The 16,568-nt window shown below is 33.4% G+C and overlaps 1 protein-coding gene across 3 annotated transcripts in view; it reads right to left on the bottom strand.

Annotated features, from left to right (window-relative positions):
- Window positions 1-16,568, bottom strand: part of LOC114326880 (homeobox protein Hox-B7-like) — a 171,367-nt gene that overhangs the window by 102,312 nt on the left and 52,487 nt on the right. For all 3 annotated transcript variants that reach the window (XR_007697627.1, XM_050648843.1, XM_028275335.2), the window contains exon 2: window positions 1,284-1,828. Coding sequence is in view for 2 of the 3 variants with exons in the window: in XM_050648843.1 (XP_050504800.1) it covers window positions 1,284-1,797 (514 nt within the window). In the remaining variant the exon portion in view is untranslated. The remainder of the gene's footprint in view (window positions 1-1,283; window positions 1,829-16,568) is intronic.

Consider the following 16,568-nt stretch of genomic DNA (forward strand, 5'->3'; position numbering starts at 1 on the left):
TGACATAATATTCGAAAGTCAAATCGGTAGACAATAACAGTCGTTTTGAATCATCGTCGTGGAAACCAAGATCGTCGTCATGCTAACTAATTATGTTGAAATTTGGTTTTGACAACCTTGTCAAAGAATTAATTTGTACATGAATTTTCATATTAATTAAATTAATTGATTAAGATTTGGTAATTTTTTAAAGACTCTTAGAAAAAATATTGTTCCTAACTCTTGTAGAAAGTCTTTGGTTTTAATTATAAAAAATTTTGGAAAAAATTTGGTTTTAAAGTATAATTTAAAAAAAAATTAATTTTGAAAAACATGCTTTGTTTCATAATATCTTAAAAATTGTCAGAGGTACCACACATCTTAAGGAACAAAAAAAAATCGGCTATGCTTTTCTGAATATTTTGTATTTTTTGTTTCTCTGTAAGAAAAAAACTGGTTAAGATTTGGTGATTCTAAATTTGCATACAGTCGTGATTAGTGACTCGTTCAAATCCTTTTAACTGCAGCCCTTTCAAAAATAAACACGTTGAACCGATGAGACCTACAGATCATATAAACAATACATATACGAGTAAAAAAATTTGTGAAGTCGTAACGATTACGTTCATTAGATATGATAATTAGGGGGTGATTTTCCCGATTTTTTTATCAAAACAAAAGGCACCAACTTTATTTTGAGCGTAACTTGTTTACTTTTGATGCTAGAAATTTTTTTGTAAAGCAGAAATAAAGCTTTTTTAAACGCTATAAAAAAAGTTGAAATGAGTTTTTCCGAAAAACTGCTTCATTTTTTGATTATTTCTCAGTGAAATATTCGATTTCGAATTTGACGAATATGAACCAATTTTTGATTAGCTATAACGCTGCTTCTGCTAGGTATAGAGCCCTAACATATACACCATTTTTTTCAATTTTTTACAGGCTATATTTTTGCTAAGAATGTATTTGGTTGAAAAATGAACATATTCACTCGCAAATAACTCGAAAAGTATTGACAATCAGCCATTTTATGCATTTCCGGACTCATTTTGGACATGTATTTTTTCACCCCCAAGAGAGGGTGAAACTCACCCCCAGAGTAAAAGCACACATCGGCACAATATCACTTTTTTTCTCTGACGTGTGAGCTATGTGTATGCCAAATTTCATGTCAATCCAAGCGGTTCTTTAAAATTTATAGGTTTTGCAATATTTTACCGTTAAAGAACGTACTATAAATGTTGATTGAGAAATTGGTTCGCAATATTTGAACAAATTTAAATAGAAAACAAACGAAAACTTACCTGTTAAATCTGGTAACCTCGGATAAAACATGCCAGTTCTTGCAAACCATTCCAGCTGCATCTGATGAATGTGATTTTGGTTGTGGTGTCCAACAGGCATATGAACTTTTTGAACCATACTTCCATCTAACGAATGGAATGCGGAGCTCTGGTTTTGTGACTGATACCCATAGAATCCTCCCCCGTTGGGATAGATGTGACTCAGTAACCCTGGCCTCGGGACGAATGTGCTTTGCGGTACTTCTTCGCTGCCAGGGGATATAGGAGGGCTTCTACTTCTTGTTGAGGTTGGGGATATACTTCGTGAGGTTTCGGGAGAGTTGACCTGATCTCGATCTGTCGTTCTGGTTATTATGGAATCTGTTCTAGCAAGTAAAGCATCCGATCTAGATAATAAAGCGTCTATGCAGAAGGATGGTTTATTGTCTTGAAGTTTGGTGCTCATATCCAGAGATCTGGTTTGATATTGTGGAGACAACATTTGACGGTGATCCGAATCCAAGTATTGCGCCATATTGCGTTACTCACACGTTTAGGTGAAATACCTAAAACAAATAAACAACATTATAAATATAATATACCCTGGATTCAACGAGTTACGAATGCAGAATTGTTAAGAAGGCTACAAAAGGATTGCGAGGTGATAAAGAACATCAAAACAAGCAAGCTGGAATGTTTGGGCCATATTACTAGAGGTACGAAATATGAGATATTAAGGCTCATAATAAAGGGCAAAATTAAGGGGAAAAGATCCATAGGTAGAAGAAGAATTTCCTGGCTGAGAAACTTAAGAGAGTGGTATAGTTGTAGCCCAGTAGATCTTTTCATAGCAGCCGCCAATAAGGTACAGATAGCTGTAATGATAGCCAACCTCCAATAGGAGAAGAAACTACAAGAAGAAGAAGATAAATATATTGTAGATTAGTCGCCGAAGAAGAGTTGCTATATGTGTTGAGTCGGAGAGATTGACGGTGAAATTAGAACCAGTATTGAACAGGTCAGAGCTACTTTTAGAAGGATGTCTAAGTTATACATATTATGTAACAGCCTAAAATTGGCATTGCGGGTTCGTCTATTTCGCTGCTACGTGTTCTCGGTATTTAGGGGAGTGCAATTAGAACGAAAAGATACAATGTTTCGGAAAAAATCAAACAAGGTTATATTTTTCTAAAACTTTTTTTGTTAGTTTATAAATATGTTAAAGTAAAAAGTTCTACTCACAAATTTCGCCGCTAATTGTTTATTAATTGTTTAAACAATAACAATTGTTTTGTATAAATAATGTTAAGAGTATGGGTGAATTCAACATTTTATTTTGATAAAAATGTTTTTATTTTAGTTTTGATTATGCTGAACCCGAATATGACATTACAATTTGCAAATTCAAAATGGCGGATTCAAAATGGCGGATTCAAAATGGCGGATTTTTTCCTAAAAATCCTTAAGAAGTAGTTGGAAAATCTGATTTTTTTTATAAAACGTGTTTGTTTACATATATGTGGATATTTTTGAGAGGTTGCTAAACCTGAATCAAATTTTGATAATTTAAATTATAAAATGGCAGATCCAAAATGGCGGATAACTTAAAAAATAGTTGTAAAATCATAATTTCTTTACAAAATGTATTTATTTCTACATATATTTATGTTTGGGAGCTTTGACAAACCTAACTTAAATGTTAATATTATAAACTATAAAATGGCGGATCCAAAATGCGTATTTTCTAAAAAGAACATAAAAAAGAACATTTTTCTAAAACATTTATTGTCTTTGTTTTTAAAAGGTTGTTGAATCTGAATTAAAGATTAAAAATTTAAATTTCAAAATGGCGGATCCAAAATGGCGGATATTTAAATGAAAAACAAGTAGAATCCAATCAAACAAATATGGAATTTCATTCTTAAAAAAAAGATAAACAAATAATTTTCACAATAATATTAAAAATTAAAATGTATTAGAAAGAAAGAACAAATTATTCAAAATCTATCTCTTCAATATCACCTCCAACTACGCTGACATCTTCGCTTTCTTCAATTTCTTGTTCATTTAAAACGGGACAATTCAAACAGTCTTGTCCGAAACAATAAGAACAAGCAGTGGTACAGAATAATCCAGCTTTTCTGCATCCACATTGACTCCCACAGCCAGTTTTGCATGCACAAAAAATCATTTTCAGCAGTTCACTTGGGGCGGGATCTTGCGTCATGGTGATTGGTGACATACCCGAGTTATCTTTTTTCCAGCCCCAATTGTCAGCTGGCAAAAAGATATTTAACCAAGCTTAAACTTGGTAATAAATTCGTTTAAAGTGAAGATGGGCTGCATCTTTAAAAATTGTTGCAATTGGATCATAAATAAAAAAGTTATTCTTAGTAAAAAGCTCTGCATATTCTAAAACTTTAAATGCAATCATAAAATATCAATTTTTATCAATTTTGTACAAGATATGTCAATAAATAAAAATTTCAGTTAGGAGTAAAATACCTATATTTTTCATAATACTGAAAATTGTTATTATGGAAAGTTGTTCAGAATTAAAAACGATGTGTCAATATGCAATTACACTCTTCTAATCGAAATATTGTGAACTATAAAGGTACATATTTATTGCGTGAAATATAATTTTTTTACATACCTCGTATAATATTGATAAAATATAATATTTTATATTTGATTATTAAGTGTTAGACCATGCACAGCTATTTATGACCAATAATTTTCTTCATAAAATCAATAATAAAAGAGTTATCATAAATAATAAGTGAAAATTTAATGATGTTGGGTATAATTAATTTGAAACAATATTTAAAAAAACAAATTTTCGACTAGAAGGATATAATTACATATTGGAACATAGTTTTTAATTCCAAACAACTTTTTTTTTATAAAAATTTTCGATATTTTGAAATATAAAGGTACTTTACTCTTGGGTGAAATTTATATTTTTTGACATACCTCGTACAAAATTAACAAAATTTAATATTTGATGGTTGCATCTTATGTTATATACGATGCAGAATATTTTATAAAGAATAACTTTTTTTCGTAAAACTGATATTGAAAAAGTTATCAATAGGTTCCAAGTTACGCAGACATACTGTGTGAGCTAAAAAAAAATTTTTTTGTTGAACATTTATTATTGTTGAAGCTTACTATTAAATGTATTTTAGGTAAGTTTTACAGAAAAAAGTTTTGATCACTCTGTATATACATTTTTTCAGCTGGTAATTTTCGGTTTTTGTATTACATTTTTGTTATATGTCTTAGTTTTCTCAAAAAGAAATTGTTTATTTCATTTTTAAACTAAAATAATTCAGTGTTTTTTAAAGATTATATCCTAAGCTTTAAAAAAATGTCAAAAAAATTGTATTAGATTTATTCAAACTTGAGTAATACCGTCTTAAAATGGTGGGAATTCTGTAAAACTACAAAGTTTTTAAAAATTACATTTTTTGAGACATCGTATTATTTGAATTAAATTTTTGAGATTTTTTTTGAATAAAACATCGTTTAGTAAGACGACTGAGAAATAAGTTGTGCAAATTTGAGAGTTTTATAAGTAAAATTGTATTAGTTACACATTTTTAAATCATTTTTAAACAAAATTCATGTAAGGCTCAATTTTTGCCCACACCGTACTTATGTCCATACATTTTATTTCTTTTTATTACAACCATAAGATAGCTTATTTCATCTTCTTTCATGTCCAATTTGAAAAATTTCTTTTGATCCATTAGTTAAAGAATTACATTAAAAAAACTCAACCGTGCATTTCTTCCAACGCTAGTTTACAGTGCGCCAATGTGTGTGAGAAGGGTGACTTTAGCGTTATAAATAAAAAATTACAGAAGCTAGAGATTTAATCTTGGAAAAATCTTTATATAAGATTTTTTTGTAAAATTTTCTGAATTTTTCAATGGTCAAGTCAGTTTTTTTCTAAAAATTATATTTTCGGAGTTATTGAAAAAAACATCTAACTTCGCTGTTCATTTGTTTAATAAAAAATAAAGCACCCACTTCTCGAGTAGAACTTTTTGATATGTTGTTTATTAAACATTTCTTAATGAAATTACAAAAAGTTTTATCTTGTTTGATTTTTTCCGAAGTGAAAATCTAAATGCACTCCCCTAATTAGTTTATGGTGTCAAGTCTTGACCTGTGAATAAAAGTGATCTAAATCGCCTTAAGGCTTTCGAAATGTGTTGCTATAGAAGAAGTTTAAAAGTTTCTTTGGTGGAGAAGATTCAAAACTCCACAATATTAGAACGTCTCAGCAAGACTAGGGAGATTATAAAAAGCTTCAAGAAGAAAGAGTTGCAGTACTTAGTATATGTAATGAGAAAATATAGGTTGCTACAAAATATTATGCAAGGTAAAATAGCAGGCAAACACAGTTCAGGATGAAGAGAGTTCATGGTTGAAGAACCTTCGAGATTGTTGTGGTATTGATACACATAACACATTTAGGGTGGCAGTGAATAAAATTAAGATAACTATGATGGTAACCAACGTTCTGAAAGGACATGGTACATGAAGAAGAAAGAAATATAGTCCATAATTATATAAGAAAGAAATATAGAAATCCATAGTAGGTCTGCTAACAGGGCACTTTAGCACACTGAGATAAAGTGTGCTCTGCTGTTTCTTCTTCTAAGTGACAGCATCTACATAGGTCATCATCTGCCAATCATGTCAGCTTCTACTGTCTATTCAGCTTACAGCGCCCTGTTAGAAGATCTACTACGACTTTGATTCTGTTCTTGTCTTTGCTTATTACATCTGCCGCAAATTTCGACGAATGTTGTTTAACGAAATGTTTTGCTTCTCTTTGTCCTGGTTAATTTCTCTGCCATTCCAGAAATTCGCGAGCTACCCACTTTCTTGTAGCCGTTTTTGTAACTGCCTTTGCAACGCCGCAGAAGGGTTCCGGTTCATATAGCGGCATTAATGAGCCTTGTTGGGCCATTTCAGCTGATTTTTCATTTTTAGTTCAAAAATTTCTTTTAAAAAATATTTAAATAAAATAATGTGAGTATAATAATAAAGAAAATATATTTGGGTATTAAGGTACATTCAGCCAATATGGCCATGCTAATACGTTTTATTTTTTTACATAATAATGTTTTCAGTTTTTCAAAACTTTTGATATGCTATGGTATAAACTACATTATTAGACAGATATTCTAAGTAATTAATGCCCGGTTGCACCAACAGATCTTAAGCTTAAGTCGAGAATATCATAAGAATTAATATAATATAATTATAATATATTACAATAAGAATACCATAATATAATAATAGATATAATTGATAATAACGTAAGAATCTAAAATGATGGTGCAACGTAAGTGACACTCAAGGAGGCCCTATCTATAAGTATAGCTTAGCTAAGCTGGAGCTTAAGATCTGTTGGTGCAACCAGGCATTAAAATCAACCGTAAGAACCGTTACAAAAATATGAGTAATATAAGATATAATATGAGTTGGCCATATTGCCAACCGGGTGTATGGCAATAAGGCCATACAAAATATTCATTATGTACAGAATTACAAAAAAATGTTATTCGGGAATAATTGAAATAAAAGGTCAAAATAATAACATAAGCTCAAAAATTAATTTATTATGACAGGTCAATATACGGTAACTGCAAAAACAAATTTTTTATTCATAAAAATGAAATTTTTATCCACAATCTGGACACATGAAAATTTCTATGACATCGTCTTTAGTGAGTCCCATGCACTCCTCATGGACGTAATCCTTGCATTTAACACATAAGCGTATATCTGCTTGTCTATCTTCCCTGCAGAGTTTACAATACCAAGACTCATTTAAAATTTTACATTGTGGTTTTGGTGCTCTAGATATTTTTGATTTTTTTTTGATATTCGTACTTGATACTGAAATATCCTTAAGAATTTTGTTTTCTTTAGTGAACAAGTTTCTTGTGACAACTTGGGCTCCACTGTTCAGAGCAGGTTTTCTGGGTTTCTTAGCTTTGGTTAGTACCATATCTGGAGTTGGTAGCATCTCAGTAAACGAATTGTTCTCGTTCAAGGCAGGATCTTGTACAATTTCTTCGTCAGAATAAGAGTTACTAGATTCATCGTGTACACTGAAATGACTGTCTGAATCACTGCTGCTGTCATCATGGGTACAGGTTCTGGCTCTAGTACCGTTTTTCTTTTGTGATCTTACACCAGATGTGGATGGACCAGCTTCTAAAGAAATTGAGCGATCGACATTATTTTCCTTATTCTCTAGTAAACCAGATGTATTAGATGGAACTGTTTCTTGAGACATTTGCTGTTGCTGTTGAGGTTCTTGGTCCTGATTTTGACTTGCAGTGCTTGGAGCAAATGCAATGTCTGGAATTGCTTCACGATTTAGAGGATATATCCCTGTTGCTCTGAAGCCTGCTTTAATATTTGACATTGTCATTGTTTTATCCCAAACAGCTGAAAATATGCCTCCAAAACGCATCTTACTAATTGAACGTTCGTCTGGATGCGTGGAAAAATATTTTACTACCTCATCGTCCCAGTAATACTCAAACGCCCTAAATACAGCCTTATCCATTGGCTGGAGTTCGTGAGTCGTATTACTGGGCAAACAATACAACGTTATATCAAATCTGTCAGCGGTTTCCAAAATACTGTAGTCCAAGTGACACTTGGCTCCATCAAAAATAAGCAGACATTGACCTTGAACCTTAAACTTTGCAAAATGCTCTATCCAACGGGAAAATGCTGCTTGTGTCATGCTACCTTTTTCGGTCATAAGTACTGAAGTCCCTGCAGGCATTGAATCACTCCATTCTTGTTTCATGCGCTTCCCTTTAAATAAAATTACGGGAGGTATTGCTGTTCCGATAGCATTACCACAGGCTACAATTGAAACATTTTGTGCGTGTTCGTTCGTAACGAGATGTACCCGCCGTGACCCTTTTGCAGCTAACACCTTTTGTTGATGGCGCAAACAGAGCCTGCATCCTTTCTCGTCGATATTATAGATTCTTTCAGGATGTTCCATTATATGTAAAGATCGCAATACTTCTTCTAGCTTGGTGAAATGGTCATTTACAATGAATTTGTTTAGTTTTTGGGCTCTTGCCGGATTTAGATTTTGTGCTTTTCTAAATCGAATTTGAGGGTTTCTTTCCATAAATCCCTTTAGCCAATATCGCCCAGCCTTTTCTTTTTCTTCTCTAAAAGGATTTGGAATAATATTATTCAACTTGGTATACCGGTAAACACATCGACGAAGTACACTTGCAGTTAGCGGGTAACCTACTTCGGATAACCGAATGATTCTTCGACTTAATTCAGCTTCTTGTTCTTGAGTTAAGATGGGTTTACGACCCATGGCGGCTTTTCCTGTCTTACCTTGCTCGACATAGCGCCTAAGGGTTCTCCTTGGTAGATTATAAGTTGTACTGGCCCTATTTACTGACATACCCGCGTTCACAGCTTGAAGCGCTTGGGTTAAGTCTTCTTTACTCCATTGCCCTCTTATGCCTCTAGAGCGAATACGACCCATCGTTATTCCTTAAACAATAGAGAAAACATTACAAAAAAACTGGTATGATACACACGCTATTAAGAAAATGTATGCATAGCAATATGGCCATGGCCATATTGCTGTCTATCGATAATGGCCATATTGCTCACATGAACCAAATCAACTGTTTTTTCAAATATAAGGCACTATCATAAACTTATCCAAAAAATAACTGCACTCATTTATCATCGTACCTTTGCACAATCTAAACGTAATATCTACTTAAAAAATACTTACGTGATTGTTACTGTAAAAAGAGATATAATAAGTTTCACGTTTATAATGACGCACTTACGAGGCATTATTTTCTTCTGTAATGCAGCACATACTCACAATGTCGGCTTAAGACTGATTACTCTAGCGGCTGTCGTATTTGGCGAATATACTGTTTATATCTATTGCGCCATCTACTTCAAATTCAAGGTAGTTACAGAGTTATAAGGAAGTGGCCATATTGCCTGCTTGGCCATATTGGCTGCATGTACCTTATATTAAACGCTAGGCTATGTTGGACATATTAAAGAGAAAAGTAAGCAGCTCAACATCAAGCATAAAAAATAGATTACTTATTGGGAAGACAATCCACCCTGTCAATCTACAAGAAAATACTTTGGTATAAACAGATTCTAAAATCCATATGGACATATGACATCCAGCTGTGGGGCTGTGCTAGTAAAAGTGATTTAAACATCGTCTAGCAATTCCCAAACAAAGTGTTAATGAGCATTGTCAATGCTCCTTGGTACTAGATAAGCAGTAATCTACATAGGGAATAGGGACCTAGAAATGGATACTGTTAATAAGACCACTGAAAAATTTGCACAGGATTACGAACAACGACTTCTTCAACATCTCAGCTTCTTGGCAACACGGATCTGGCAAGAAGGCTCAGGAGGAAGATAGAGGAAAGTAACCAAATATGGAATAGTGCCCTAATATGTAATTCCTTGATTTCTCGGAAAATATAAGTTGGAACCGCACTACAAGACCATCCTCTATTTCAGTCGCTCTCTTTATTATCGTATTCACAACTCTGTGTCAGATACGCGAACGATACGTGTCTGACAGGCGCGTTTTGTTTTATCGTCTTGCAGAAAATTTCAAAGGTAAATATATTCAACTAGTATTATTGGTTATTATGCATGAATACAGACTTGTTATGTTATTGCGTATATCAATAGTACCTTTATTTTGATATTATATGACCTTTTGTAATTAAAACATTACGACTTGAAAAAATGTTGATACTAGTTTGAACTAATTTACAAATCCAAATATGGACAGTCGTTGGTGCCTAATTATGGAATAGTGGATTAAGTGTAAGTGGGCTCATTATGATTGTGCTGGTTCAGAGTTTCATACATGGATTTGTGATGTCTGCAAGTGAATTAAGCTACTTCTTTAATTTTTCACAATTTTCTTATTTAAATTTATTTGATCTCAGATGTTGATGTCTATTTTTGTTATTGATACGTTGGTTTATGCCTATATTCCATATATGGGTACCTATTCCATATTTGGTTACTCATTTGGAATTTTGTTTTTTTGTTCGATTTTTTTTATTAATTAAGATAATTAATAGAAGGCTTTTAATTACTACATAAAAATGTATGACTGATGTGTCATAACATTAAATTGTTTTCATTTCTATAAAGGTATTATTTTATATCCCCAAAACAAAATGGTATTCCATAATTGGCGACTTTCCTCTACTCTTCAAGTTAGTTAAGTAAGAAGCAGAGTATAGTGCAAGTGACGGTACAGGTTAATATTTGTGCCATAAATTAAAAGAACCTAAGGAATAATAGTGGGTTTGCCCTTAGTCTCAACTTTGACGTAATTGTTTAGGATAAAAACAATACCTCTTTGATCATATTGTTTGATCAGATTGTAATCTTATTTAGCATCTTATTGGTGTTCATTAGAAAAATGGGGACCACTTTTCGCAATGGCGAATTTTTCATGGAAATATTTTTTCAAACGAACAAGAGCTTTTCACCTTATCTAAATAGAACTATTCAACAACAATTATTCAAATTATGCGACACAATATACAGAGAGATAATATTATCTGGGAAACAAACAACAGATACTGAGACAAGATATAGACATATCAACAAATTGATGAGGTTAGTAGTTTATTTATCAAAGGTTGTGGCTTGATACCAAATTTCTACCTGACATAGAAAAACATGTTTATTGTCAAAATCCCCAATTTGTAAAACCAAAATCGGATCAATTTTGTGGGCTGATGGTATTAAAATATTGATTGAACTATATTATGTATGAGACAATAATTGTTTTCAGAACAAAAATATATCTTGAATAAATACTTACATATCTTAATATTACCATCTTACTCAGTCTTAATGTAAGGGTATAAATACACCATAGTTCTGCGCTCAATAGGTAGTACACGCAGTGTGAAAACCACTTATGGAATAAAACTGTTTGTAAAAAGACTAAGTTTTCACTCTAATGGCATATAAAACAACATAATGCTATTCTACATCCCACCAGAATGAAAACAATGGGAACCTTCTCTGGTTACACCTCCGAGGCTTCTACAATTTGCAAGCCATACGGATGCTAAGACTAAGGAAGATGAGGGAATTCTACAATTTACAATTCACGTCCCATCTGCTCAGCGCGGTAAAGTTCCAACGAGAATGGTTCCCTTCATACTCCACACAGAGTAAATGTAAATAAAAAATGAATAACCATGTTCAATTTCGTTGCAAAACGAAAACACAGCCGAACCATATTCTAGTACAATCAGAGAGTGCTGCAAGCACCCCTACCGGTTTCGAAACTTATTAGTCTCTCATCAGGAGGCACATATGCTGCTCTCCCTGATCCAACCAAAACAAACCCCAGCGTGCAGTCCCGGATTGCAACGAACGAAATGGCATAGATGCCCTAGCGGCAACTGCTAGCAAAAAGACTAAGTTTTCACTCTAGCATCAGGGAGATCTAAGATCAGGGAGAGCAGCATATGTGCCTCCTGATGAGAGACTAATAAGTTTCGAAACCGGTAGGGGTGCTTGCAGCACTCTCTGATTGTACTAGAATATGGTTCGGCTGTGTTTTCGTTTTGCAACGAAATTGAAAATGGTTATTCATTTTTGATTTACATTTACTCTGTGTGGAGTATGAAGGGAACCATTCTCGTTGGAACTTTACCGCGCTGAGCAGATGGGACGTGAATTGTAAATTGTAGAATTCCCTCATCTTCCTTAGTCTCAGCATCCGTATGGCTTGCAAATTGTAGAAGCCTCGGAGGTGTAACCAGAGAAGGTTCCCATTGTTTTCATTCTGGTGGGATGTAGAATAGCATTATGTTGTTTTATATGCCATTAGAGTGAAAACTTAGTCTTTTTGCTAGCAGTTGCCGCTAGGGCATCTATGCCATTTCGTTCGTTGCAATCCGGGACTGCACGCTGGGGTTTGTTTTGGTTGGATCAGGGAGAGCAGCATATGTGCCTCCTGATGAGAGACTAATAAGTTTCGAAACCGGTAGGGGTGCTTGCAGCACTCTCTGATTGTACTAGAATATGGTTCGGCTGTGTTTTCGTTTTGCAACGAAATTGAAAATGGTTATTCATTTTTAAAACTGTTTGTATCCTTATTTTAATTTTTTTATGCACTCATCAACTTTTAAATAAAAATGCTCTTTTTAAACATAAATTTGAATCCTGAAATTAACGCCAGCCTGGTATGGTCCATAATCTTTATTTTTAATGAAACACCCTGTATGTTTTGATGTTCAACCTGTCAGCAACAACCTATATCATGAATAATATTATGAATAGTACATTCTCAAATTTTGAAAATTATACAGCGTGGAAACCATTTAAGGAATACAATAGGGAACTTGCACATTTTTTTTATTACATAATAATGTTCAGTTTTGTTTAAAAATGAGATTTCCAAAATTTCACGCTTCAAAAACTCGTAATAACTTAGAAATACATATTTAAAGCCTTCTGTGGTATAAAATAGTTCAAATGACCCGTGACGTCACATAGTTTTACATTAGTTTATTATGGTTATATTTCGCTGTTTCTAGGTACACGCTAACGTGTACGCAAATAAAAAAGTTAGGTACACGCGAATTAAACTTCATCAAGCCAGTGACGTCATTATTTAGCGTGCGCAGTGACTGTATATAATATTTTGGTACATGCTATTTTGATATGTTTACTGTTTGTTTGATAGAAAAATATTTGTTAAGGGAAGGGAAGCAGAACTATTCAGATGTTTCAAACTTAATTGTAATAAATCAATGTATATGTATATAAAAGTATATATTTAGGTTAGCAAAATAAATATATGTATTTAGTTGACATGACACGTACAAAATATTGTTAAAATAATTTTTATACGTAAGTTAATTATTATAATCAACTATTCTAAATGGGAAATAAGCCACAATTTAACTAAAAAATGATTTTATTAACGTTTCGACCAAATCGGATGTCATTGTCAAAATACAAAAATTAGTCAGATTAAATAAATTATTAGAAAAAATTTTTTACTAAGCAACAACATTTTTGTTTAATTTAATAATATTTTGTATTTTGACAACGACGTCCGATTTAGACGTCGAAACGTTAATAAAATCATTTTTTTTTTTAGTTAAATTGTGGCTTAGTTCCCATTTAGAATAGTTGATTACAAAAATGCCACAAGGAAATAGCTTCAAAACAAGTTAAATATTATTGTGAAAGCTTTAGGTCTTCCTTTTATTTTAATTTTGGACGGTAATACTATTTCACTTATAACTAAAAAAATATATATTAATTTATAGTCTCTTAACTTTTTCATACTGTTTTAAAATGTTAAACTCATTAAAACAACTAAATAATTGTCCACACTGCATAGTTAATTTAAAAACAAACACTAAACAAATAAAAAATAAGAAATCTCTTTACTAATCAATATTAAAAGTGCAAACACAACGCGATTAAACAAATTCCAACACTCTGACACTCTAACTTTTTTATTTGCGTACACGTTAACGTGTACCTAGTGACAGAGCGTTATATTAAGGTATATTCTTCTTCTCCTTCTTTAGTTTATTGGCCTCCACCTACTTGGGTATTTGGCCAGCTCGTCGTCGGGGAATAAAGGAAAAATATTTATATTCTAATGACATTTATCGTATGTCGTTGTAATAATATATACTAGTTTGTTGAGATTGGAGTTTGATACAGTTTTTGAAGGAAAGGAAAGAAGGTTTACTATTGAAAATAAAACCATTTTGTAAAAGTACAAATTTTATATGAATAGTTCAAACGATCAAAATCACTTTTAACGTCACATAACTGTATTTTTTACTGACGTTTATAATGTCTATGTAATTTAAAATTATATATACAATTGGTGTAGAATGTAAACGTACAACGTTGTGACGTCACGACGCGTTTTGGAGTGGCTGGTATAAGTTGAATTTTTAGTCGTCTTTAGGGGCCAAACGAAAGACAAACAAAACTTTTTTATTTTTGATTCTTCTTCTTCTTCAGTGCCTTATCCGGTCCGGATGTTGGCGATCATCAAGGCTATCATTGTTTTGTTGACTGCTCTGCGAAACAGCTCCGCGGAGGTTATCCCAAACCATTGTCGGAGGTTTTTCAACCACGAGATACGACGGCGTCCCGGTCCTCTCCTGCCAAATACTTTGCCCTGCATGACGAGTTGAAGAACTCGATATTTTTCTTCGTTCCGCATCACGTGGCCAAGGTACTCAAGCTTACGTTGTTTTACTAAATTAAGCACTTCTTTTTCTTTTGTCATGCGCTGTAGGACCTCAATGTTGGTGACATGGTCCACATAAGATATTTTTAGTATCCTCCTGTAGATACACATCTCGAAGGCTTCAATCCGCTTTTCAGTGGCTTGCGTCAGTGTCCAGGCTTCAACTCCATACAGTAGCACCGGAAGAACGTAGCACCTCACTATCCGCATCTTTGTTCCCAAACTGAGATCACTTGACATATGTAGACCGTGCCATTTCAATTCTGGATCTAATCTCTTGAGCGTGGTCCCATTGTGAGTTGAGGGTAGTTCCAAGGTAAGTGAATCTGTCGACTCTCTGGACCTCTTCGCTATCTGCTATTAGTGCCCCGGGATCTAAATTTACACGGCTGACAACCATGAATTTAGTTTTCTTAATATTAAGGTTCAGTCCGTATGTTACGCTCACAGTTCTCACACGGTCTAGTAAGGCCTGTAGATCATTTAGGCTGGTTGCTAGTAATACAGTGTCGTCAGCGTAGCGGATATTATTGATGTATTCACCGTTCACTAGGATTCCCATCTCTAGGTTTGTGAGGGCTTCAGTAAAAATTTCCTCAGAGTATATGTTAAAAAGAGTCGGCGAGAGCACACAGCCCTGCCTTACTCCTCGCATGATCTTCACTTGGTCGGTCAACTGGTCTTCGACCTTGAATTGGGCACGCTGGTTCCAGTATAAATTCATGATGATCCGAATGTCCTTCTCATCTAATCCTACTCTTTGTAGGGCGGTGACCATCTTCTGGTGCTGTCAACGGTCAAATGCCTTGGCGTAGTCAATAAAACAAGCATAGATATCACAACTAACATCGCGGCATCTCTGAAGCAGAATTTGTAAGGTGAAAACTGCCTCACGTGTACCCATGGAATCGCGGAATCCAAATTGTATTTCACCGACATTTTCCTCGCATTTCTTGTAAATTCTGGCATGTATGATTTTAAGAAAAATCTTAAGTGCATGACTCATAAGGCTGATAGTCCGGAAATCTTCGCACGTTTTCGCAGATCGTTTTTTTGGTATTGTTACAAACGTTGGCAATAGCCATTCCTCTGGGATATTACCTGAATCGTATATGGCGTTGAACAGTTCAGTTAACTCCTTCGTGCTTACTTCACTCATCACCTTAATAAGTTCGACGGGTATTTCGTCCGGACCTGTGGCCCCATATAAATTTAAATGTATAGGTTGATTCACGTAAGTCTAGCATAGTCCATCATCTTTATTTTTAGTGAAACACCCTGTATATTTTTATGGTTTTACAAGCTCCCTAATAATCTGATCTCAACTAATTATAATATACCAGGTGTCCACTTATATTTTCCCCCATTTTAACTGCCTATAACTTCTAAACAGCTCAAGATAGAAATATGCGGTTTTCGCTGAAATGTTTTATTTTAGTAAAAGTTTGGTCTGAATGGATTGAATTTTTTATATCGCTTTTAAATACGAAAATAAAAATGGCGGATTTTTGAAAAAAAAAACGTTGTTGACTTTTTTTTAATGGAACACCTAGTATATTTTTTGTAAATTGAAAGAAAATTCATTCACCTATCCAGAGATGTAAAGTTTTTTAAAATCGGTTGTCAAATCACTGAGTAATTAATTTTTAAAATGAAAGGTGCAACGTCGATATCACATACCTAGTAAATAACATAACTAAGCAAATTGATTATTATGTGATTTCCACATTGCATCTCTCATTTTAAAAATTAATTGCTCAGTCATTTGACAACCGATTTTAAAAATAATTATATAGCTGGATAGGTAAATGACCGTTTTTTCAAGTTTTTAGGTACATGACCATTTTTTATATCGCTTTTAAATAAAAAATGGCGGATTAAAAAAAACGTTGTTGACTTTTTTTATTAAAACACTCAGTATATTTTTTCGTAACTTGAAAAAAAACGGTCATTTACCTATCCAACGA

The sequence above is a fragment of the Diabrotica virgifera genome, chromosome 4 (assembly GCF_917563875.1).
Source record: "Diabrotica virgifera virgifera chromosome 4, PGI_DIABVI_V3a".
Taxonomy (NCBI): domain Eukaryota; kingdom Metazoa; phylum Arthropoda; class Insecta; order Coleoptera; family Chrysomelidae; genus Diabrotica; species Diabrotica virgifera.